We start from the raw sequence: 25,564 nt of genomic DNA on the forward strand, positions 1-25,564 counted from the left end.
CCCTCCCCATCAACCAATCACAGAGGGCATTGTTAGTATGCGTGTTGACATCCATAGCAACTAAGTCTCTGTTCCTTAGTAAAAGGTTGGTCTCATCAGCTTTGTGAATAGGTTTTAAGAGAAAACTCTTAACTAATAACTTTTACTGCTATTTAGGAGAACTCTTAGTGGTAAGATAAAATGTTTTGTGAATATAGCCCCAGAAATGTAATCTTGTAATCGAAAGACAGAAACGCAAAACCAGGCAGTTTATTTGTGTAAATGAAGATAACACAGTCAATATACACAGGCATGTGTGGGTGGTTTCTCTTTGGCTGTATAGGAATGATAAACAATGAGTGCCACTTCATTATTGACTGTTATATAATGTAGTGGTGGAACAGTCACACACCACCAATGAAATTTATAAAAGTACTGATTTTCACACAGGACAAATTCAATTACTATGTACAGTGTTTTAATATTGTGCAATGTAGTGTTCAAATTGTACCTCCAATGCAGTCACAAGCCATCAAACATCTGTTCAGCAATGTTTAATGTTTGAAATGTGATAGATATGACAATAATAACCCAAAATTTATTTAAAATAAAGACATCTTTAGACCTGTCCAAGAAAAATCTCTATTGTACTGTACAGCATTTTCACAGAAAAGTCATTAATTGTTTTCAAATTTCTTCTATATGCCTTAAAATGCAAGTAACCTAAATCTTCAAAAGACACTTTTGAACCAATCTAAGGCATCAATGATAATAAAACACAGACACATGCACACACCCAAGTACTATGCATTATCTTCCAAAACAAACTAAATTAGATATTTCAAATTATTCAAAAGCCCTATTAAAATCAATAAAACCGGGGAAAACCAGTGGATGTAACCTCTCACTGCAGATAAATTAGTTCATCCAGATGCAAAGACTTTTTAGAAATTTAGGCATGGCTTTGAATTTCCACATGATATAAATACACATACAGTGTAGCACATACAACAGTGGTTTTCAGTCCTGGTCCTGGGGAACCATAGCACTGCACATTTTGTATATTTCCCCTATTTAATGCTCATCATTCAGACCATATGCTCCATTACCTGAACTGACTGTGTCAGACAAGAATAATATACAAAATGTACAGAGCGGTGGGTCCCCAGAACCAAGATTAAACCACTAAGTTACAGAGGGCTCTTCTCGCTTCTTTGTTCACCTTCATTCATGAAACAGACAAAACAAAATGACAACGCCTTTGGCGTTTTAATAATGCTTTTATCAAATCTCAACAGTTTCCTTATCTAATACTAAAGAGAATGCCAGTGGTCAACCACTGGCTTCACACAGATACTTCTGTAGTAGCTACAGTAACGTCTACCTCAGCCGAAAGCAGGGGGTGGAACAGGAAATTGAAGGCGAAAGCAACGGCATTTCGGACGTTAACCCTCCAGTCCTGCTCGATCTTGACCTGTCGTCGTATTAGTACTAGCGGTGAAGCACATGTCTTGCAGTGCAAGGCTTTGAGTTCAAACACTGGCCATTTGCTGCCCAGTCTACCTTCAAGTACCGTGCTGAACTCCACCACACTGCCTGAGCTGAGTGCCAGTAGGACGTGTCTGAATTCGCTACTAGCCCGAAGCACAATGTCTTTGGTGCCATCATCGAAATCTTGTGCCCCATTGCGCCCCTTCTGCGGCATCCCCATGGTCACTTCAAACTTGTAGTGGTCAAAACGTTTGACATGGCACTTATGCTTTGCAAGTGCCTTGAGCTGACACACCGATTCAGCGGGTCCCGGCTGGGTCTCGTCACAGACAGGGTACTCCTCGCCATATAGACATCGGACCCAGTCTGCTATAAAGACCGGTAGAAGGTTGATGACAGCTTGCACTCCATTCTCGATCTCAGTGACACGAACGTACTTAAACCGACCCTCCCACGTCACCCGGTGTCCCTCCAAGTGGCTGCAGAGGATCTGGGCGTGTGCCATGTTACGCTCCTTCCAGGCACGAGGGCCACACAGGTCGCTGTACTCCTGCCAAGTCAGGGTGGAGTTGTATACCTTCCTCCCCTCAGAACGGTACACGTAGAACCAGCTGAAGAGTACCAGAGCTGAAATCCACACAAGGATCAACTTGACCACGCTGCTACGCCGCAAAAAGTGCAGCACTGCCAAGGGTGACACGCTAAAACGTGTCCACCAGCGCAGCAAGACAGGCAGCACGCAAACACACGCGGTTACAACCATTTTGGTCAGTTCCAGGGCGAGGAACCACTGCACCAGCTGCACCAGCATTACGGCTGCTAGAGCCAGCGAAAGCACGGGCAAAGCAAAGAAGAAAAGGAGGTAGCCCACAGCTGTGCGCATTAGCCCCAATGCAGTAGACTCTTGCAACAGTGTGAAGGACAGTTCACACCAGAGGAAGCACACCAGGTAGGGCAGCAGCACACAGTAGGTGCCACGTGCACCACCTGCTGTGGCCATACGGGTACACTGATACAGGAGGTAGAGATACAGAAAACAAGGCACACCCACATGCAGTACCAACCAGTCACCAAGGTGCATGTTGAACCAAGCGCCACCAACCATATGACCCACCCAGCCTCCCAGCAACTTATTCAAGAACACAGAAATGGCAGAGACAACCTGGGAGAGCAGAGCAAGTTTGGCATGCTGCTGCGCTGCTGGTCGCAGGCTTAAGTAGCTGCTTACAGTGAAGAAGACTGCAACTGTAGCCAGTTCCGAACATGGCAACCAGGACTTGTCAGCCATGGGAATCGAAAGGATGAGGAAAAGCGAAGAAAGGAGGAAGTAGAGGTATGGTTCAAGATGGTTCCATGTGAAGTTTGACTCTGCCTGCTCGAGGTCTATGCCCGGCTCAAAATGAGACAACATGGCCGTCAATGCTCGAAAGTTCTCCCAGGCCTTGCTGTTCTGAAAGACTCGGAGAGTACAAGTTACCATTGACAGAAAAGAGAGGTAGAATATAATGAGAGGAATGACAAGACCAAAGAACTCCAGGGTTAGGTTGGAGATGATGAAGAAAAAGATGAGGGTATTGACATGATGAGTAGGTATGAGGGCGCTAATCCACTGCATGCCCGCACGGGACGCCCAGTCAATCAACACCTCTTTCACCTCCAACACTGCATGAAGGGGAAACTTCAACACCTGTAAGTATCAAGAAAATTAATTAGTTAGTAAAAAATAATATTTAGTACAGTATAATATTGGCTGTGTCTCAAGACACGGTGAGCTGCTAAACTAAATAGTAGGGACGTCAATTTTCAAGAATACTCAGTATTTGTTGTCTTAAAGGGATAGTTAACCAAAAAATGTCAGTTTTTCTAATCCCATAAGGCTTTTGTTCGTCTTCAGAAAACAATGATATTTTATTATTCTCTCATAATTTTTGCCAAGCCAATGGTTTCATTGGCTTGTTTTCACCAGGCAAGCCCTTTTGAGCTATCGTTGACCATATTTGATGTAAACACTGATCAACATGCATACAGAGCACGTAAATAAACCCCTAAATGAAATCTGCACATGATATAAAGCAACGTGTCTCTTCAGTAGACCTGATTAAAATATTCAAATCATATGGTTTACTTTTACAATGTCTTAGTGCACTTTTTGAAGCTTGAACATTTTGTGTTACATTGACTTTCAATGAGTGGACTGAATTATGAGAGAATATAAAAAAAATTAGGGATGCTCCGATCAGGATTTTTGCAGCCGATACAGACTACCGATTTCTTGTCATCATGATCGACCGATACAGATCCTAATCCCGATCATTCAATCTTTATATAAGTGATATTTAAGCTCTCTGTTGGCTGTCACTTTTAACCCCTTACACCCTTGTAAGACTGGAGAAACTGGAAGAACTGGAAGAGAGGGCTACTCTCTGAGAAAACAAAGGAAATTAATATTTGAACTCTCTTGCTATATTACCATCCCCATTCGAGACACGATCACACTTGAGTTGATCACCTCCCAATTTACACATCATTCCCTTCGCCCATCCCTACCTGAATTCACTCAAAAATCTATATGGTTTAATATGAACAATTATCATACAGTATTATACATGTTTGGTATCATATGAAATGTCTCAAGTGCGACTGGTAAAAAGGTCTCATTCCCACATAAATAAACCAAAAAGGTAATAAGGTGTGGAGAGTTTAGAGATATCTTGTTAACTGCTGTGGGTGTGCCCCCATGTAAATCAACTTCTGTCCCCAGTAAGTCTGGGACGGTGATTAATGCAAATTCCCACTGTGAACTCATGTTTACATTTGAAAAGAGGTTTCTGCCTTGGTCTGAGTATTTAAGGAGATGCTGAAGAAGGCTCAGGGCGATTTGTAACTCAAATTAGCCCGTGATGCGGAGTATATGCAGGCACGTGATGCGGAGTATATGCAGGCACTCTGCATCATGTATTTTATAATGTTAGGTTCGCATCTTCTCTCTTTATTCCAGAGCATTTGATGTTTTGTATTGATTATCTTTGAACTGATTATGAAATTGGCATGATACATTTACCTGACATTATAAATTGTTACATTTGATTTTATTCCGACTGACCCTAAAATTGTTTTCCCAAGTAGATTAAACAGATTTGTATGTTACCGCAAGTTTTGTGTCAGATTAGTGACGACTATTAGTGGCACTAATTCAAGTGTACTTGGTTTTGCAAAGACAAGAAGTGAATTTCCATTTAGGACAACAAAAGTGTTGCTTGACCAACCTAAATCTGGTTGTGTCTTACCTCCGTTTTCATTTAATGTTACTTTAGATAAGTGTACGTGGGAAACCACGGCATGGCCAATCCAAAGCTATTTTGAGAGAAGTAAAGTTGGTTGACTTATATCTGTAGTAGTGGCCATACCCCTACTGAAGTAAATGTTACGTTAAATTCAAGTGTATGCAATTCCATGGGGGTTATACCAAATTATCTTTGATTGTGTAAGCGTGAACACGACCGATCTTCAGGTATATAGCAATTACCTCTGCCACGTTAACAAGGCGTGAGGACCTCTGAGCTACATGGCTTCCTAATATGTACAGGTAAAATATAAGTAAAGAGTTAAATAGAACAATTAAATGTATTGCTAAACTATTATATAATTGACCAATAACCAATTGCCAATCTAACTTAAATCCGAGGTCGTGATAAAATGGAGTCAGATAAAAGCTTAAATGGAATTAAATTACTTTGCGCAGAGACCTTCACCCGTTCAATCGGATGCCACCTTACACCCTGAAGGAATTTTTAATGATTTCACGTGATTTCAATTTGCATACTTAAAGTAATGGTTAACTTTGAATAACTCTACAAAAAAACAAGCTATCATCAAGTTTCATTTAATAGAAAACCTTTAAAATTTTGAAGAAAATGGATTTTGGTCATGTTTGGAGGTTTTTATGTTTCCAACATTGCTGAGAAAACCCAAGAAAAAGTGATGCAATTTGATTTAATTTGCTATTATTCATGCTTGACCTGTCATATATAGGAAGTTAGAAAACCAAGTTTGGTGTAGTTTTTGATGATCTTCCAGCGCTGTTTCAGCTGTGCACTCATTTTATTCCGTACGGTAAATCAAAATGTGTGATTTATTATGGTTTGCTAATGTTTCATGAAGTTACAAAGCAGAACATGGCGCAAAAGCCTCATCTGTATACTGTTTACATGCGCGTCGTCTGCAATATTTTACGGGTTTACCTCATCAAATTGCGATCGCTTCATAAAATCAGCCAACTTTAGTAACTCCCGATCGAGTCATAGAATGTGATTATCAGCCGATGTCAATCGACCGGAGTATCCCTATTAAAAATATCTTAATTTGTGTTTTGAAGATGGAAGACGGAAGCCTTCTGAGTCTGTAAAAAAAAAAAAAGAGTGTGAGTAAATGATGACAGAATTTTCATTTTTGGATTAACTATCTGACAATCAATTAATCATTACATTAATTCCGCAGAACGGAGGAGAACTCCAAATATTATGTACATGTGGCCGACTTTTAAGGTAAGAACATGCACAGAAAATATGCACTTTCAAAAACTCGCTGTGTCGAGATGCTGTAGGAACGCGTAATTGCATCGTGAAGCACGTGTGAAATCAGTCCAATGGCGTGACGGAACGTCATAGGCGGGTGACGTCCCGATCAGGAAACTATGAAGCATACCCAGACCAAACTGTGTTAGCTTCTGTCATCAGCAAGCCCTCTATGTGAAATAGTTTGTCCCGTTGGTGTTTGTCTGTATCAGAACAGCATTTTCTCTCTGTTAGTCAGAAGTTTATCAGAGACTGATTCCCTAAGCAGATTTTCTGGAAGCGTGGAAACTACTGTTAAATACTGTATATCTCAATGGGTACTGTTGACGATAGAAAAGGGTTACAGGATTCAGTTCGGGTCTTGCCTGCCCAGGTTCAACAAGGTTCTACAGACAGTGGTAGGCCCAAGCTGGTTATGGAGCAAGAGGTAAAGGCTCTGCTGGACAAGGGGGCCATAAAGCATGTTCCTCCACCCAGCAGGGAATCTGGATTTTACAGCCGGTACTTTATCATCCAACTCATCTGGCATGTTATTAGAATTATTAATAATGTTTTTGTCTAAATCTCTAGATTATGAAATACCTGCTGACAGTGCTGCTTTATCGGTGCATTTGCACAGAACTTCTCTCTAAAGAGAATTAATTTCCACAGAACTTAATTATTTATATTATTAGCTAAATAAATTATATATAGTGGATGTTAATATGTCTAAGCTTCAACCCGAGAGGTAACGGCAGTATGAACGCTACTTCATGAGACTAATGATGAGCAGACAACAGAGAGAGAATTGAATTCAGCCCTTTTATTTTTAACATGCTGGAATTGCTTTATTTTCATTCATGGCTGTTTTATTTAATTCATGTAGTTACGTCTTTATTGGGACATGACTTGATGGATTACGTGACTACGTTGTCTCTATTTTTTTAGCGGCAAGTTTAAACTAAATTAAGCATTTATGCTTCGGATGTACGACCGAAGCAGGAGCTTGGTTCGCATTGCTGGCAGTAAGTCAGACTTGTTCCCGGTGCATGTTGGACTCCGGCAGGGCTGCCCTTTGTCGCCGGTTCTGTTCATAATTTTTATGGACAGAATTTCTAGGCGCAGCCAGGGGCCGGAGGGTGTCAGGTTTGGTGACAACACGATTTCGTCTCTGCTCTTTGCAGATGATGTTGTCGTGTTGGCTTCATCAAACCGGGACCTTCAGCATGCACTGGGATGGTTTGCAGCCGAGTGTGAAGCGGCTGGGATGAGAATCAGCACCTCCAAATCCGAGGCCATGGTCCTCAGTCGGAAAAGGGTGGCATGCCCACTTCAGGTTGGTGGACAGTTCCTGCCTCAAGTGGAGGAGTTTAAGTATCTTGGGGTTTTGTTCACGAGTGAGGGAAGGATGGAACGGGAGATTGACAGACGGATCGGTGCAGCTTCTGCAGTAATGCGGTCGATGTACCGGTCTGTCGTGGTGAAGAAAGAGCTGAGCCGCAAGGCGAAGCTCTCGATTTACCGGTCAATCTACGTTCCTACTCTCACCTATGGTCATGAGCTTTGGGTCATGACCGAAAGGACAAGATCCCGGATACAGGCGGCCCAAATGAGCTTTCTCCGCAGGGTGGCTGGGTGATCCCTTAGAGATAGGGTGAGAAGCTCGGTCACTCGGGAGGAGCTCAGAGTAGAGCCGCTGCTCCTCCACATCGAGAGGGGTCAGCTGAAGTGGCTCGGGCATCTGTTCCGGATGCCTCCTGGAAACGCCTCGGCATCCCCCCGGAAGAGCTGGAGGAAGTGTTTAGGGAGAGGGAAGTCTGGGCATCTCTGCTTAGACTGCTGCCCCCGCGACCCGGCCCCGGATGAGCGGAGGAAGATGGATGGATGGATGGAAGCATTTATGTAACATACAGTATCTTATTTGTACTCATTTGGGCATTAATGGCTTTTGTTTGAAAAGATTTATCAATTAAGGGATGCAAGTTATTTTTTCTTTGAACACCATTGTTGACTCATCTCCCCTCAGTGCTTTAATGGTGGTCTTGCGTGCAATTCTCAAAATGCCATTTATCGTGAATCCGATATTACAAAACTGAAACCCGATTATGGAAAAACGCTTTAATAGCTGGAAAAATATCGGGAAGACTATATATCGGTTACAGTCGATATATGTCGATCTCTACACGAGAGTGCCGGCCTGGGATCTGGCCATTGTATTGGAAGGCCTCACTTTGGCTCCTATTGAAGAGGTTCCAGAAAAGTTCCTCACTCTTAAAGTTGTGTTCCTCCTCGCCATCTCGTCTCTCAAAAGAATCTGAGACTTACAAGCCCTGTCGGTAGCTCCTTCGTGCCTGGAATTTGCACCTGGCATGGCGAAAGCCTTTCTCCACCCTAGACTGGGTTATGTCCCTAAGATGCTCTCTCGTCCTATTGTGCTCTCGATTTCACACTGACAGGAACGTTCAATTATGGCGGCGTGGGTATGATGTTCCCAGAGCGTCTTGACACAGCGCTAGTTCCCTTAAAAGAGGGAATGTCTCCGGTTACCATGGTACCATCTGTAACCATGGTTCCCTGAAAAGGGAACGAGACGACGCGTTTCCCTGCCATACCTGCATGCCTGTGATCGACTTGCTTCAGCCTATCAGAAGGTAACGCTGTTTGGTCTGGGTGTGCTTTATAGTTTTCTGATCATGACATCACCTGCCAATGACATTCCGTCACAACATTGGACCGATTTCTCACTTGCTTCCTGACGCAATTACGCAAAGGCGTTCCCACAGCATCTCAACGCAGCGTCTCGTTCCCTATTCAGGGAACCAGGGTTACAGATGTAACCGGAGACATTTTCTATCAAATTAAAGGTCTATCATTTCATCCAGTACATAGGTGTTTTATACTGTATCGGCACATTAGCCAACATCCTGTGTGTAGCTGTCCATGAAAAGCATCTCATAACAATTACTCAGGAGATTCCACTTTAGTTTGGGCGGGATTTGTGTGGACAGCTGGCCATGTAGGCAGTACACAATAAGTAAGCTTGCCAAGTTCTACCATTTCAAGCAGAAATAATAATGGCACCTTCTGATGTAAAGGCAATTCATCAGGGTTCTTTACTGGCCCTTCATCATCATCATCATCATCATCATCCCCTGTTGCTTCCATGGCAGGTGTTGGTGAAATACCCTCAGCATATTGTTTAGTATACTCAACAAACTCTTCTACACCAACATATTCAGCCCCTGCCACAGCAAAAATACACAGATTCAGGTTATTATATTCATATTACCAAATATGTAATATAAGTCTAAAACATTTTTGACTCTGCAAAGATAACACAATGAATTCACCATCTCTTGCGACCAAACTCTCCAAAACTTTTCTTTGTTTCTGTGCTGGGCTTGAGAGAGGGCTGCTGGGAGCACCATCTAGAGGAAAACACAACATATGTTCAAAAGATAGTTACAGTCGACCCTGTTGATTAATGGATAACTGCATGAAGATTCTTAATTTTTATATTTGCCGTTCCTCAGAAAAATAATAACAGTGTACAGGTTGAGAACAATAAGAGTAATGACAGAATTTTCACGTTTGGATGAACTATTCCTTCAGCATTATCCAAATTGGTTGATCACAACAACATAAGTTTCACCTGTCTCAGAGTTGATCTTGCTGACATTTTCCAGAAGTTCAGAGGCAGTGATGTTTTTCTTCCTCTCTGGATTGAGTTTCCAGTACATGAGCAGAGCTGCTTTCCTTACACTGCGCTGAAAACGGGATTCACATGCCAGGGAGCACACCTCCTCTCTGTTCTCAGCTGTGATGCCTGGCGCGAACACACACACACACACACACACACACTATAAAGTCTGTCTAAATGTAAGTATAGAGAAAGGAATGTCATATGTATACAATCTAGATATAAGTATCTGCTTTACCCCTCCTGTCACGAAGGCAGTGTTGTAGCAGCTTCACTGCATCGTTCCGTCCATTTTTCGCCGCCTGGATTAGCCATGTTACCGCGGTGACAGAATTTACTTCTTCGTCTTCTTGCTCGGCTAATTTCAGGTAATATCTACCAATCTGTCCAACAACAGTGTAAGTTTTCAAATGACTAAAACAATGTATAGTGCGAGTGTGTTTTTGTGGCATTCAGACCTCTGTCTGTGCTTTTGCATCCCCATTCTTGGCCCTCTGTTTAAGATCATCAATGCTTAGCTCCTCTGGGATTTCACCTGGAAAATGAAAAGAATCACACACACAAACAGCCTTACACTCACATTGTACTGTCACAACAAATATGCATGTATAAGTATGGACTGTGCAAAACATTGATTGTTTATACACATGGGATTGTGCAATATACTTTCTACTGCTTATTTTCTATTTCTTGCAGCTATGTTGAGTTGTATGTTGTGTTGTGCTTGTGTGTTAATTTTACCACAAGGAGTTGCACTTAAAGGGTAACTCTCACCAAAATGCAACCTATGGTCTTTTTGTTAATCTAACCGAGGCAAACTTTCATTAAAAGACATAATTAGAATGGAAACGCCACTTTTAATTTTGACCGTATTTTCGTTTTCGGTCAAATTGCCTTTTGAATGGGAGTAAACTTTTGATTTTTAGTAAACTCTGTGTGCACAAACAATGTTCTCTATGCTCGAGTTGATGTGTAGAGCCCCTGGTGATACTTTGAGCAAAGTTTCATGTTGTGTTGAGCCTTCTTAGTGTTTTAAAAATAGTGATTTTTCATGCTTTCATAGAAGTGCCCCAAGCACTCCCATTCAAAAGGCAATTTGACAGAAAACAAAAATACGGTCAAACTTAAAAGTGGCGTTTCCATTCTAATTATGCATTTAAACGAAAGTTTGCCTCGGGTAGATTAACAAAAAGACCCTAGGTTGCATTTTGGCAAGAGTTACCCTTTAAGAATTTCGTTGTACAGCTAAGTGCAATGACAATAAAGACATTCAATTCAATTCAATTATATTAAAGCAAACCAGTCCAGTTTGTACTTAAAGGTATAGCGGAGGATTTTCCCGAATTTTAGAAAAGAACCGCCCTCTCCACTTTTTGAAAAAATGCACATGCGCAACACTCTACCTGCTCCCAAGAGGGAACGCCTATTAAACGTACGCACGAGCTAATCATAGCTTACATTAACTTTTACTAGCAGTGATTTTAAATGGATTTCTCCAAATAGCATGCCAAACTTTACCTGTCAAGTAGAAACTTCGCGACTGAGGCATCAGTGGGAAGCCCAACCTGTGTTTTGAGCGCACGCCATCGTGTGAATCGTGTGCACGAGCACGTATGACGGCCTTACATAAACATATCACCAGAATGATTGACACTTAAGAGGACCAATAGTCTTGATGATCCACCATACCTTTAAGTTGTTCACAGCAGATTTCCAAAAATATTTTTTTAAATCAGATCTTTAGGACGACTGCCTACACCACTCTATCTGCAACTGTTCAAAGTATATCGGGTGTTTAAGCAATGCAGTTCCAGCATATCTAATGATAAACTGAGATTTCTACACTAGTGATCGACCGATATTGATTTTTTATAACCGATACCGATACTTTGGATGTTTATGTGCCCGATTACCGATATGCAGAACCGATATTTATTTACTGTTATACTTCTGTTTTTGACACAATTATTACAACACAAATGAACTGAACAAACCATTTTATTTATAACAATCACTCCCTCCTTGCATAAAAAAACTTTATATTTATACACAAATAAATAGAGGGGTCTGAGTCCAAAAAATAAAGTGCACTGTTACTAAGTGTCTTTGTTTAAAAATAAAAGCTTTGATGAGGTAAAAAATAAAGCACAAAAATTATTCTAACATATATTCAAAGATAGTTGAGTGATGTATTTTTAAGTGGTTCCACATGTTGGAGGTATTTTTTGTATTATATTTTGTATTGAAATGTAATTCATTTTAAATAGTTTTAGATGGTTTGTGTGCCGTTTAATAGGTTTAAAGAGTGAGGAATAATTCACTGGGTAATATTAATTCACTGAATAATATTAGCTGGAATATAACATTGTCAGGAAAGTAACAAACAAAACAGCATATTTGCATTTTCCAACTATGTTATTAATTATTAATAATGTTTTTGTCGGTCTAGATCATGAAATCCTTTCTGACAAAGTGCTTTTTATCTATGCATTTACACAGAAATATAACTTAGGCTACTCAACCGCGATCGCGCGTGGAGATAATAAATAATTAATTTCCACAGAGCGGTATTTATTTAGATTTGTATTAGCGAAATAATGGTTATGTAGTAAATGATAATATAATTTAGGGTGTTTAAACGAGATAATCTTGTCAAAAGTTTCATTCAGTGGCCGTGCTTGAGCATTCCTGTCATCAACCCAGTGAGTGCTCAGTATGAACGAACTTTTTTTTCCGAGACTAATGGTGATCAAATACAACAGATAGAGAATTAAATTCAGCGCTTTTATTTTCAACATGCACTCATTCATGTCTGTTTTATTTAATTCATGTAAAGTTGCGTCTTTATTGGGGCAGGACATGAAGGATTACGCTACGTGACTCCATGAGTTCGTCACAATTTTTTAGAGCCAAGCTGCATAACTAAACTATATCAGGCATTTATGTCTCAAATCTCATTTCTGCATGTCTGTTATGTTAAATAAAGTTGAATAATTAAAGCAAAGCAAGCAGAACATATGCTTTACCTGTGCACAGAGTTGTTGTTGACTGATCTCCTCAGACGCGGACTGCAATGGCGGAATTCTCAAAACGGCCACAAGATGGCGCCGTTTATCGGCGAATCCGATATTACAAAACCGATACTCGATTATGGGAAAATGCTTAAATATCGGGAAAAATATCGGTAAACCGATACATCGGTCGATCACTATTCTACACACACACATATATAGCTCAACAACCTTTTGACAAATCATTAATGTATTCTCAGGTCTTTCCCATAGTGATGGATGGCTATTAGAATTTGGCTGGTGTCAGTGATGCGCGGGTCAATGTATAAACAACCCGCACCCGACCGACGTTTTCAACTAACCCGCCCGCAACTCGGACCGCAAAAAGAAAAGTAGAAAATATTGTACCCGACCCGCTTCATGACCCGCATTTTTGGACAGAGCGCAGAGCGGCATTTTTAAAAGGACGGAGCGTCGCCCTATTTCCCGCTCCAATTTCGCTCCGCGCACACCACGATTCTGAAGCATGCTCAGTCAAGCCTGACTCAGTCTTACTGTTGATGACTGCAAGATGGATTCTATTTTCAGTCAAAACTCGGCTCAATAATGGAGTTCAAAAAGTAGGCTACTTCAAAAAGGAAAATAAGAAGTCACAGGTGTAGGCTACTATAATATAAAACTAACTATAATGTGGTAGAAGAAAACGAATGTGGAGACATCATTCCAGTCAGTAAAGATTCATTTTGGAATCTAAAAAGACACATCTCTCGTAAACATGCACTGTGATGTGAACACGCTGGGAAGAAAGCAAAAGGTTAGCAAATTGAATATGGTAACCTGTAACAAAGTAAATTAAATATAGCGTAATATTCAAACAATTGATACAAGCCCATTTAAATTTTAATCCTGCGCGCTGCGCAAAAGTTCAGTTATAAGAATGTTGGCCTAATAGTTAGGCTAATTTAGCCTACTTTTAAAACGTTAATGTATATTTTTTCATATAAATAAATTATAGGCCTATATATTTATATAAATTTTATTTATATTATTAGGCCCATTTATTCGTTTTATTTTACAGCAGTTTGTGTGTACAATGGATACGCCCATTTAAATTTTAATCGTGCGCGTTGTGCAAAAGTTCACTTATCAAAATTCTGGCCTAATAGTAGGCTAAATTTACTTTTAAAATTTGTATGTAGGCTATATTTTTGTTTATATAATTGTTATTTATATTATTAGGCCCATTTATTCGTTTAATTTTACAGGACTTTGTGTACGTAGGCTATATTCCTTCTTACATAGGTCTAATTTGTAATTTGAAATAAAACATTTCTATTTGAAAAATGTTGTTGTTGCTCATTAGTTCTTTAGGAGGTAAGGCTGTGGTCTAAGCTAAAAGTTATATACATGTAGATTTATTTATTTTTTTTTCGTTTTTTGGAGCGAGCGGGGGGCGATTTGAGTGGAGCGCGGAGCAAACTGCGTTGAGCGCTGAGCGATGATGAGCGGAGCGGCCTGATGTAGCTTTGAGCGGGGGAGCGAACATTTCCGTGAGCGATGATGAGCGGAGATTCTCACCGCTCCACTCCGCTCATATGCTCTCTTGTATAAATTACAAAGGTTTAATTGGCATCTTTATTACAAACGACCCGACCGACCGCGACCCGAATATCATTAAAAAATATTTTTGGATGACTCGTAACCGCGGGTAACCGCGGGTGACCGCAGGCACCCGCTCATTTCGGATCAACCCGCGCATCACTGGCTGGTGTGTCACTTCATATTTAGAGCCCAGTGAAACCGATAGTTTGTTTCTGATCACTGAAGTGAACTAAAAAAAAAAACTTGCATATGAATGGGAATATACTAGATTTTTAGTCATTAGAATTTGTAGCGGTGCTTGGGTATGTTTAGGGGTGGACTTTCATGCATACTTTTTTCTAATAACCATATGTTTTTGTATGATTCACATTGTACAAATTTATACAGAATCACCACCTCATTAAATAGTTATATTTTCCCATAAGATGGGGTTGATTATGAGCATGAATTGTGTGCTGGTAAACAAAGTGAATCTGTACCCTGTGGAGGAAAAGATGATTGTCCTGGAAAGGCAGTGCTGGCTGCATTCAGCTGGGATCGACCTGTCTGTGAGGCAAGGTGTGGGGGTGGAGTCATTGCTGAAGAGGAGGAGCTAGGCTTTGAAGAAGAGGACACTGGATGGATGGTGTGCCCAGACGCAGAGAACGCAGTGGGGACAGGTGATGCTGGGGACGACAGAGGATATTCAAGAAGAGAAGCATCCATTTTTAAGCCTTGAACTATGGCACAAAAAAGACAAAGAAATAATTGAGAGAACAAAGCAAATGGCTGCAGGAGTTTTGATTTTTTTTCTTTTTTTTTCTGAAATGTCCTGCTTTTACAGCCAATCCTACCTTAATAGAGAGAAGGGAAAAATCATATTAAAACAATATAATATCAAGTAATATGAAATGAAACAATATACAAGTATAAATTATATATATATATATATATATATATATATATATATATATATATATATATATTACACACACACAATGAGTACATTTTTGTATTTTATTGCCATTGGTAATTTATTAGTATTTTAAATGTGTATACTTTAAGATGAAAAAAATTATGGTTATTACACAAAAAGCAAATTTGCACAGTCAATTTACAATATACCATGGTAACCATAGATTTCACCACATAACCATACACTATACAAATTTGAGTGCATTGTCATCGTATAAAACAACAAAGATAATGAAAGATTCTTAGGGAGTTCCCCATGTTCATTTAGTACACTTCTACAGTAATTGAAATAATTACTTTAGCATTACATGGAAACTACGAAAACGATATAAGGAAAGCTATTGTTACCATGGTAAATGCAAATGTTGTATTTTGAACCAGTCAGAGACGCAAATGAGGTTGAGCTGTCATTCTGTCATTGCTCACCCGTGTCACCTTCACTACTGACCGGCAGAACAGAAAGTAAACTTACAGTCAAACAAACACACATGAATGTGGTAAACAGCGTCAAACACTGACAAACAAGTACCGGGGAGCAAACAGAAACACATCCGAACATCTTCAAAAAGCTTAAACTCTGTATTTCTGCATGTCTGTTCACATACATAGATAAATTAATTCTGTATTACAGCGAGTCTTCAATGACTGACTGAAATAACATTTTTGTCGCTATATTTCTCTTACCTGAGCTCCTCCATCAGTTTATCATGAGTAGGCCTATGCATGAGCTGTCAGCACAAGCCTGCAGTTACTTCAGTCTGTGACTCTAGACACGATGTAACTATAAAGTGAAGAGGAGAGGCCCTTCCAGATGCTGCTCACTAAATAAACCCTCCCTCACTGACTGACTGGACCAGAATGTTGACATTGTCCTATTCAAGTTCCTGCCTCTTCTTCTTCTTCTTGTAATTTCCGGCAGGCTAGACGCAGCTATGGCGTATTGCTGCCCTCCTCTGTTCTCTAATCGCTATTTACAATTTATTTAACCCATTTAATCCCAAATTTTTCCCAGACACAAAAATATCCAAATCATGTGTCATTAGTATCCCTTTGAAACAATCAATCATAATTTTTTGAAATTTTCATGGAAAAGTGTGTGAAAAAGTGTGTTTTATGGTCGGTCACAATTGTGACCAGTGGGATACTGTGTTGTATCAACCATTGTATTGATTTAATATAGGTCTATTTGACCTGTGCAGTGTGTTTGTGTGTGTTTTTGTGTGTGTGTGTATGTGTTTTTTTTTTTTGTGTCTGTGTGTGTGTGAGTGTGTGTGTGTGTGTGTGGAGATCAGACATCAGAGGAGACGTGACCATGTGTGAGTGTGTGTGTGTGTGTGTGTTTATGTATGTGTGTTTGTATCTGTGTGTGTTTCTGTGTGTGTGTGGAGATCAGACATCAGAGAAGACATGACCGTGACCGTGTGTGTGTGTGTGTGTGTGTGTGTGTGTGTTTGTGTGTGTGTGTGTGTGTGTGTGTGTGTTTATGTGTGTGTGTGTGTGTGTGTGTGCGTGTGTGTGTGTGTGTGTGTGTGTGTGTGGAGATCAGACATCAGAGGAGACGTGACCGTGTGTGTGTGTGTGTGTGTGTGTGTGAGAGAGTTTCTGTCTCTGTGTGTGTGTGTGTGTGTGTGTGTGGAGATCAGACATCAGAAGAGACGTGACCGTGTGTGTGTGTGTTTGTGTGTGTGTGAAATTAGGTAGAAAGTAAGGTAGAACAGTTAGCCTATGTGTATTAGTATGTAGATACAATGGATTATCCCACCGGTCACTATTGTTGCCGTTGACATGTTTGTGAGTTCTATGAACACATTAAACAAAGTTGAGTAATTGCAAATGCATATATCAATACTAGACACCTTAAACATGATATGTACCAAAAATCTATGTCCTATCTTTATGTTAACATACTTTAATAACCTTTTCTTTGGGAGCTTTCTTGCTGGCATCCTCTTCTCTTGGCGCAAACAGGAAATAAACAGCTCTGGTCATGTGGCAATTTACAGTAAACATGCGACACTGCACATATTTCATTGAGACCCTTTATTATTTCAATATCTGCTGGAAATGCATTGATAGATCATTTAGTAACATTTTTATAGCCTTAGAAATGAAACACTTTTTTACGGTCACTATTGTGACCGGTGGGATTACTTGTCTATATCTTTTTATATATTCCAATGTTTCGCAGATACTTTACAATAAGGGTCAATAGTTAACATTAGTTAACTAACTTTAACATGAATTAAGAATGAACAATACTTCTTACAGCATTAATTACTCTCAGATAATAATAATTTAAACATTTACTAATACATTATTAAAATCAAAGGTTGTTTTTTTAACATTAGTTAATGCAATAAATACTGTAACAAATGTATTGCTCATTGTTAGTTCATGTTACTTACATTAACTAATGTTAACAAATGAACCTTATTGTAAAGTGTTACCATGTTGTCCTTTCTTTTCTTAATGCACTTTTTCTATCCCTTATTGCTTTAGTACATTCTTCTGTCCACCAGGGGACTGCTTTCTTCTTACACTTTTCTGTATTTTTTTCAATAATCTCTTCTGCAGTATCAATAACAACTGCACATATGTTATCATTTAATTCCTTAATATCTTAATTTACATAATTTAAAGCAAGCAATTTTTCTTCACCTGTTTCATTACAAATATTCCAATCTACTGTTTTGAATTTTCACCTATGTATTATTTCTCTATTTGCTATATCTACTTCCACCCCTAATTTGCATATTATAGGGAAGTGATCACTACCCATTGGAGTATTATTCAAGATTTTGAGATATAAAAGTTAAATCTAAAAACATATCCCTGATGCCATATCCATTCTTGTTGCATTTCCATCATCAACACTCCATCATTAGGTTCTCTAAATCTAGAAAATCTTCCATAACTTTACCATTTTGGCAATCTTCCACCACTTCCACCACCAATCTTTTTTTTTTTATGGAATATTGGAGTATTTATTATGAAATGATTTATCCATGCACATGATTTTATTTTTTAATTCATGTACCCTCATAATCAAAATAGGTGTGTTTGTGTCACCGCTAGGGCAGAGAACAACCACCACTCCGGAGGAGCTACACCAAAGTACACAAAAGGCGTTAGCTTTCAGGTAAATAGCAGCGGAAGACTGGGTATCTCCGCTTGTAGGACCACAGTGGGGGGATTGGACAGAGGACCAGGACCTTCCAATGAAGAGCAGCAGACAACAGTATGTGGTGGGCAGAGCACAATGACCGTCAGATAAGGCGCAGCAGACAACAGTAGGTGGTGGGCAGGACACAAGGGACTACAGGTGGGTAGCAGCAGACAGTGGGCTTTCTCTTTTTACAGGCCAGCATCAGAAAACTGAGTGTCACCTTTCTTTCACAGGGCAGCAGCAGATAGCGGGATCTCTCTGTTCACAGAACAGCAATGGTGAGTACAGAATCCAGCAGTTAATAACTGAGTCTTCTCTTACCACAGGACAGCAATGGCAGAAGGCAGCGGCGGATAACGGGATCTCTCTGTTCACAGAACAGCAATGGTGAGTAATCCAGCAGTTAATAACTGAGTCTTCTCTCACCACAGGACAGTAATGGCAGAAGGCAGCGGCGAATAACGGGATCTCTCTGTTCACAGAACAGCAATGGTGAGTACAGAATCCAGCAGTTAATAACTGAGTCTTCTCTTACCACAGGACAGCAATGGCAGAATGCAGCGGCGGATAACGGGATCTCTCTGTTCACAGAACAGCAATGGTGAGTACAGAATCCAGCAGTTATTTGCCTTTGAGGATTGGCTCTTGGATGAAATCCTCTGGCTTTTAGCCACAACTGAAACGGTCTCATATGCAACAGCCCCAGAGGAATCACCGTGGATGCTGACGACATGAGACCTAACATTCTTTGGTACTGACGAACAGTGCGATCTTGGCCTAGCCCTAGCTCATGGTCTGCCGAATGGTCTCGATTCGAGCGGGAGACAGTTGTGCCCGAATCGTGATCGAATCCCAAACGATCCCGAGATAAGTCGTTCTCTGGGCAGGAGAAAGAACACTTTTCTTGGTGTTGAGTCTCAACCCTAGAGAAACTAGATGAGCTAACACAATGTCTCTGTGTTGGAGCGCCATCTCTTGCGATGGTGGTAGTATTAACCAATCGTCGATGTAATTCAAAATGCGAATGCCCTGGAGTCAGTGCTGCATCCATGCATTTTGTGTATGTGCGGGGTGACAAGGCTAGGCCGAATTGGTACGCTTCGCCCCCGAAAGCGAACCTCAGGAATTTCCTGTGTTGTGGCAATATTTCTATGTGAAAATATGCGTCCTTCAGATCGATCGTGACGAACCAATCTTGATGTTGAATTTGCGACACGACCGTCTTGACGGTTAACATCTTGAACTTGAGCGCTTTGACTGTATGGTTTAAGCCTCGAAGATCTAAGATTGGACGGAGTCCCCCATCCTTTTTGAGAACCAGGAAGTATCTGCTTTAATAGCCCGACTCTCTCTCTCTGGAAGAGGAACATGTTCTATGGCCTCTTTGCTCAGAAGAGTTTGCAGCTCTTGTGACAGTACGTGCATCAGCTCCGGTTTCACGGAAGTGGAGACCACGCCGTTGAAACGCGGAGGACGACGAATAAATTGGATTCTGTATCCTATCTGTACTGTGCTTAATACCCACGCAGAAACGCCTGGCAGAAGTTTCCACGCTGCCAGACTCTCTGAGAGTGGTATCAATTTTAACACTTCCTTTTGAGGGGATGTTAGATGTCCTGAGTGACGGCAGGAAACAACGGAACATCTAACATTTCGCTGGAAACCGCTGCCCCCCGAAGCACGAGAGGTGGCGGGGATGGAGAGGTTTTGTGAGGGTAACGGGAAGGGGCGAAAAGATCTTGAAAGCGCCCCATCCCGTGGGGGGCTACCCCCACCATATTGGGCGCCAGACCATCAGGACTTTCGCTTTCTGTTAATGATAGTCCTGAGGTCTGGCTTGGGAGGTTGCTGAGCGCGGCGAGCCTGTCCCCAGTCTTTACGAGGGGGAGCACGGTCCGCCACGCTCTGCTTTTTGACCTCCCTGGCTTTTGAAGGACCGGGGTGAGGCTGGGTGGCCGACGGCCCCTCCCCTTGAGTGCGGCGAGGAAGGAACTGAACGAATGCTTCTTCGTGTTTTTTGACTTCCTTAAACCTGGTGACAACCGTATTAACCGAATCGCCAAACAGGCCAGATGGAGAAACAGGAGAGTCTAAAAGAAACAATCGATCTTTCTCTTTAATACCAGTCAAACTAAGCCACAGATGCCTCTCCGTGCTGACTAAAGCCGACATAGAACGGCCGATGGCACGGGCCGTTTGCTTGGTCGCACGGAGAGACAAGTCTGTGGCTCGACGAAGCTCAGAGAACGCTTCCTCGTCGATGGTACTGCCCACACTCAAGTCCTTCAACAGGTCAACCTGGTACGCCTGTAACACCGCCATAGTGTGCAGTGCAGCACCAGCCTGACCTGCAGCTTGATAAGCTTTTCCCACTATTGATGATGTTACTCTACATGGTTTAGTGGGGAGGGTAGGTTTCTTAATCGAAGATGCAGCTTCGGGCGAGAGATAGCTCGCGAGCGTCTCTTCAACCCGAGGCATCTCCGTATACCCCCGCGACTTCGCACCCACGATAGTCGAAAAAGTCGACGTCGAAGGCACAAAGAACGTGAGAAGTATATGGTTTACTCCATGACTTAGACAGCTCATCATGGAGGTCCTCGAAAAAGGGAAGAGACTGATGTTGTGGTCTCTCCCCCCTGCCACTGGACAGAAACCTATCCTCTAGCTTACTACGTTTGGGGGTCTCTTGTTCAGGTGGCCAGTCAAGCTGTAACCTGGCCACCGCGCGAGTAACCACCTCGAGCAATTCCTCGACAGATCTTTTATCGTGAGAGGAATGCTCAGAGGCGGGCTGCTCGTGGTCCGAAGACCCAAGAGATATATCATCCCCCTCGTGAACCAAAGAAGCACCGGAGCGCGCTTCGAGATCACGAGAAGGGATGCGTGGATCTGGTGACGCAGCAAGCGAAAGGGACGGACCCGTCTCTTGCTCGTCATGCAGATCCATACGAGATCCATACTTCCCCCAAACAAACAAAACAGTAATCGTGTGTATCCAGCTCAGACATGGGACGGGAGCATGGAGGAACACAACTCTTACTGTTTTGTTGACTCATTTCTCTTCTTTTTTTACTTTTTAAACTCTTTGTTGTAACGTGAGAGAAAAAGATTTTGAGAATGAGAATTTTCTGCACACTGCCTGACAAAAACTAACTCCTAGCAAAGATCTGAGAACAGATGAGAGATAGAGAGGGTTTTGACGTTCACACATGCACAGAATGGTCTGAAGACAAAAGACCTGATGATGCACCTGTGGCTCATCTATTTATAGCCTCGTGTGCGGGTGCGCGCCGTTGACGTCATCGACCGAGGCTATATTACCTCCGGGTCAATTCTATTGACGTGTTACACACAATATTCACAGCTGGTCACGACTAAAGACGTTCTCAATGCTCTGAGCAGCGCAGCATCGATTGTAGCTTTCGAAAGGGAACTAACATACGAAGAACCCACGATCCACTTGAATACTGGAAAGAACAAAAACATGCGTTCCCCCATCTATATTTAATGGCACTGCAGTTTTTGTGTACACCAGCCTCCTCTGTACCCAGTGAGAGAGTGTTTTCAAAGGCAGTAGAGTTGTGACGTTCGCGAACGAACCGATTCTTTTGAACGGCTCATAAACATGAACGATGGGAGCCGAGTCGCGGCTAGAGGGGAGCCGTTCTTTCTGTCGTTCTTTTTTTCCTATGCGTGTTTCACACAGATGCACACAAATTAGCTCCTCCGCGAGACAGAACAGTTATAGGGGGAGGGGCGCACCCAGCGCAGGGGTGCTACAGGTGTAACAGCATGATGATAGTTGTGCATGCATGGACTGTATGTAGACATTTCCATTTTATTTATTCTAATTTTATCTACAGTATATATTTAAAACTTTAAATATTTTTTGTTTTTTGTTTTCTATCAAAATGTTCTTGTGTGATAACAATGTTCTTGTGTGGAAGTGTTTGTAGTTAAAGCTGTTTTGCACTGAAATTCATTGCAGCCGGCTTTGTTTTTGATGTTTATTTGTGAGTAGCCTAGGTATTGTATGAATAACATAAGTCAACGTAGCTTTACACATACACACACTTTGTACTAAAGGTAAATCCAAAATAGTGATGTCACTGTCTAAGCAGAGGGATGTTGTGCAACCCTATGGAATATAGTCCACACATGACAAATGAGGTAATAATCAATATTTCAGAATAATTCAAACTCAGATATTGGTGTGTGATATCTGAGTTTTAATTATTTGACTACAAATCTCACCTCATCATTCCTCCCAGTGATTATTTCCAGGATAAACTGAGATCCCCCCAAGCTGGCTTCTTAAAACTGACTAAATATTTAAAAAGAGCCAAAAGAGCCATTCTTTTGAACGGCTCTTTGAAAGGAACGGATCGCCAAGATCCGGATCCCCTCAAAGAGCCATAAATCCTATCACTAAAAGGCAGGGGAAGGGATATTGTCCAATAGGAGAAATAGGCTCAGCCCAAACAGTATCAAAAAGCTTATTTCTCAATAAAAATCACTAAAATATACATTTTTGTGCCCACATTCTTCTTCACTCACAGTTACATAAGTGCATTTAATTCTTGATCGCATCACATATTATTTTCTTATTTGATTTTTACACCTTTGTAACAAAAGCAAGTGGATAAAAGCATTTGCCAACTTCTCTGAAGTTACATTAATATGAAATATACTGCTATACTAGTTGAAGAAATAATATAGACAATGCTATTACAATACAATTAATTGTATGCCAAATACATGTCATATACACGTCTTTTAGTTTTAAAAATCTTTTAATTGCATGCTTACCATGAGCACCCACAACATAGCTAAATAGTATTTTATTGTAATAAATGGACTAATATTGACTTATATTATAATGAATTACCACATTATGGTACATCAAATATATTATCACAGGGTAAAAGCTTGTCATGATTTTATTTGTGCACTCCAGAGTAGAATTACATCAATGAGGTGGGTTTTTCATCAATGATGCTTCATCCCAAGTACCGGCTGTTGTGCATTTTATGATCCACTAGATGGCATTGTAATCGATACTCTGAGACTTCAAATCTTTTCTCTGCACATTTAGAGGAAAGCCTCAGCTTCATAAGGCTTAATTTCGCCATCCCAAGCAGATGGTTGTGGTGAAGCCAGGGCAAAGCACAATGAAGCAGAGATCTGATACTTAATGCACACAGACTCTGAACCAGTCTAACTGCCAGGCAGAAAGAACCAGCTGACGGGGAATCTCAGGGAGCAGGCAGAAACCAACACAGAAGACAAGACAACAAGATATAACAAAAAACAAGAGCAAAATAAAAACTAGAACAACTGACAAAACTAGCACACCAGAAAACTAAATAAGAAACTAAATATAACAAGCTATAGAAAATGAAAAATAAAATAAAATAAAATAAATTCTATAAATGAATAACTGGAACTAGCAAACAACAAAATAAAACAAGACTGCAACCTTGAAGGGACCTTGAAGAATATTAATAAAAGATTAGTTAAAGCTGCAGTCCGTATATTTTTTGGGTTAAAAACTATCCAAAATAATTTTTTGAGAAAGTACATAACCAGCCAGTGTTCAAAACTATCTGCTTGCCCTAGCTCGATTCAAAATGGTAAGCTTGTAATAATGTTTTTAATTCCAGTGGTACTTGTGGATTTCCGTGGGAAATTGGAGCATGTCTTTGTGTCATTACGTCACATCTGTACACATAAAGAAGGTGTCTCGGCTTGTAGGCCATGTTGCGTGTGAGGATGTAGGTGGTGGAGTGACAACTGGAGATTCACCCGTTGTAAAATGCGAAAGACTTCGGACTTGGGAGAAAAAAAAGAGACTGCAACTGGGCCCATGCGAAAACAAGGACAAATATCGGAAGGGCATTAAATGTATTCACGCAATGCTGATGTTGTTAACATTAACAATTTGAGAACATAACAATTTGAGATCAAAGTATAATTTGCACGGTTTGAGGTGATATGATAAGCGATCGTTAGATTTAATCGCCGCGATTTACTGAAATGCTTTTTTCCCCTTAGTTGGTCAGAACAAAAGTGGATGTTACTTACTTGTTCAGACGTCATTTTCCGTTGAAAATTCTTATGTACCAACATAACTTCACATACTTCCAAAAAGTAGAATCTGTGTTTGCGAATGACAGTATCCACACCACCAGCGCGGTGATTGACAGCCGTACATTCTCCTCAAAACATTGGATTCATCCGCGCTGTGCCATGCCGAGGCACAATGCACATAAAGTTGATAATTCCGCGAATAACTGCAATTGCAGATTTCGAACAGAGGTGGCGACAAAGAGGGAAAACTGCGGACTGCAGATTTAACAAAAGCAAAAACAAGAGATAAACCAAAAATAAAGCTTGGCAGAACTAGAACAAAATAAAGAATAGAACTTGACTAGACTAAAAATCAGAAACAAAGAAAAACACTGAAAAAAAAATCTAAAGAAAATAAATACAAAGCTAGAACTGACAGAGACACTAAATGTAGCACTGATTGACAAGATGAGCAATACACACACATGCACACAATAAATGCACACAACAAACCAGCAAAGACATGAGGGAAAGAGGCACAATATAAAGGGGACAGCACATGAGGATCAGGTTAACACAATCAAGCAAAGAGGACTCAACAAGGACAAAACAAGGGGGTGTGTTAATGGGAAACAAGGAGGAGGGACTAGAGGAGCACATGGCCAACACAAACAAAGACAGAGCCATGTGGTCAGACACAAGACAAACTAAGAAATATTGAACAGAGACAAGACAGAGAAGACTGTGTAGCGCGTGGCTCGTTTTCTAGATCTTATAAATTTCCGATTATGGACCAGATTCAGAAGATTTTCGGGTCGACTCACTGAAGCAAAACTAGCAGAATATATATATTAATAACAAATTCAAATGAACAAAATCACTCAAGACTACTGGACTGCAATTAATTATATAAAAGGTAAGTATATTTTTTTCTCTTTGTTGATTGTCGGAATGATTATAGAAATGAAATCAAATAAATCAATTAAATGACGGAAATATACAGTATTTCAATTAAATGACATGTACCAGAGAAACA

At 40.7% G+C, this 25,564-nt stretch overlaps 1 protein-coding gene across 2 annotated transcripts; it reads right to left on the reverse strand.

Annotated features, from left to right (window-relative positions):
* Positions 1 to 229: 229 nt before the first annotated feature.
* On the reverse strand, positions 230 to 16,204 carry wfs1b (Wolfram syndrome 1b (wolframin)). Of its 2 annotated transcripts, none has more exons than XM_079892459.1 (8): positions 15,975 to 16,204; positions 14,816 to 15,001; positions 10,182 to 10,258; positions 9,962 to 10,106; positions 9,676 to 9,849; positions 9,374 to 9,451; positions 9,105 to 9,265; positions 230 to 3,157 (listed from the first exon to the last, which is right to left on the reverse strand). In XM_079892459.1, the coding sequence occupies exons 2-8, from the start codon at positions 14,910 to 14,912 to the stop codon at positions 1,325 to 1,327; spliced, it is 2,565 nt and encodes an 854-aa protein (XP_079748585.1). In that variant the 5' UTR covers positions 14,913 to 15,001; positions 15,975 to 16,204; the 3' UTR covers positions 230 to 1,324. The 2 variants fall into 2 exon arrangements, with proteins under 2 accessions (XP_079748585.1, XP_079748584.1); XM_079892458.1 differs by having other exon boundaries at positions 14,816 to 15,055; positions 15,975 to 16,187.
* Between the last annotated feature and the right edge of the window lie 9,360 nt (positions 16,205 to 25,564).

This window comes from Squalius cephalus (genome assembly GCF_949319135.1).
Source record: "Squalius cephalus genome assembly, chromosome: 14".
In the NCBI taxonomy this organism is placed as follows: domain Eukaryota; kingdom Metazoa; phylum Chordata; class Actinopteri; order Cypriniformes; family Leuciscidae; genus Squalius; species Squalius cephalus.

Coding starts and splice junctions, on each gene's coding strand:
- wfs1b (XM_079892458.1), bottom strand. CDS start 15,041: ATGGATGCTTCTCTTCTTGAATATCCTCTGTCGTCCCCAGCATCACCT. Junction 10,259..14,815: donor ATCATCTTTTCCTCCACAGG/GTACAGATTCAC, acceptor TTCATTTTCCAG/GTGAAATCCCAGAGGAGCTA. Junction 9,266..9,373: donor GAGTTTGGTCGCAAGAGATG/GTGAATTCATTG, acceptor TTGCTGTGGCAG/GGGCTGAATATGTTGGTGTA.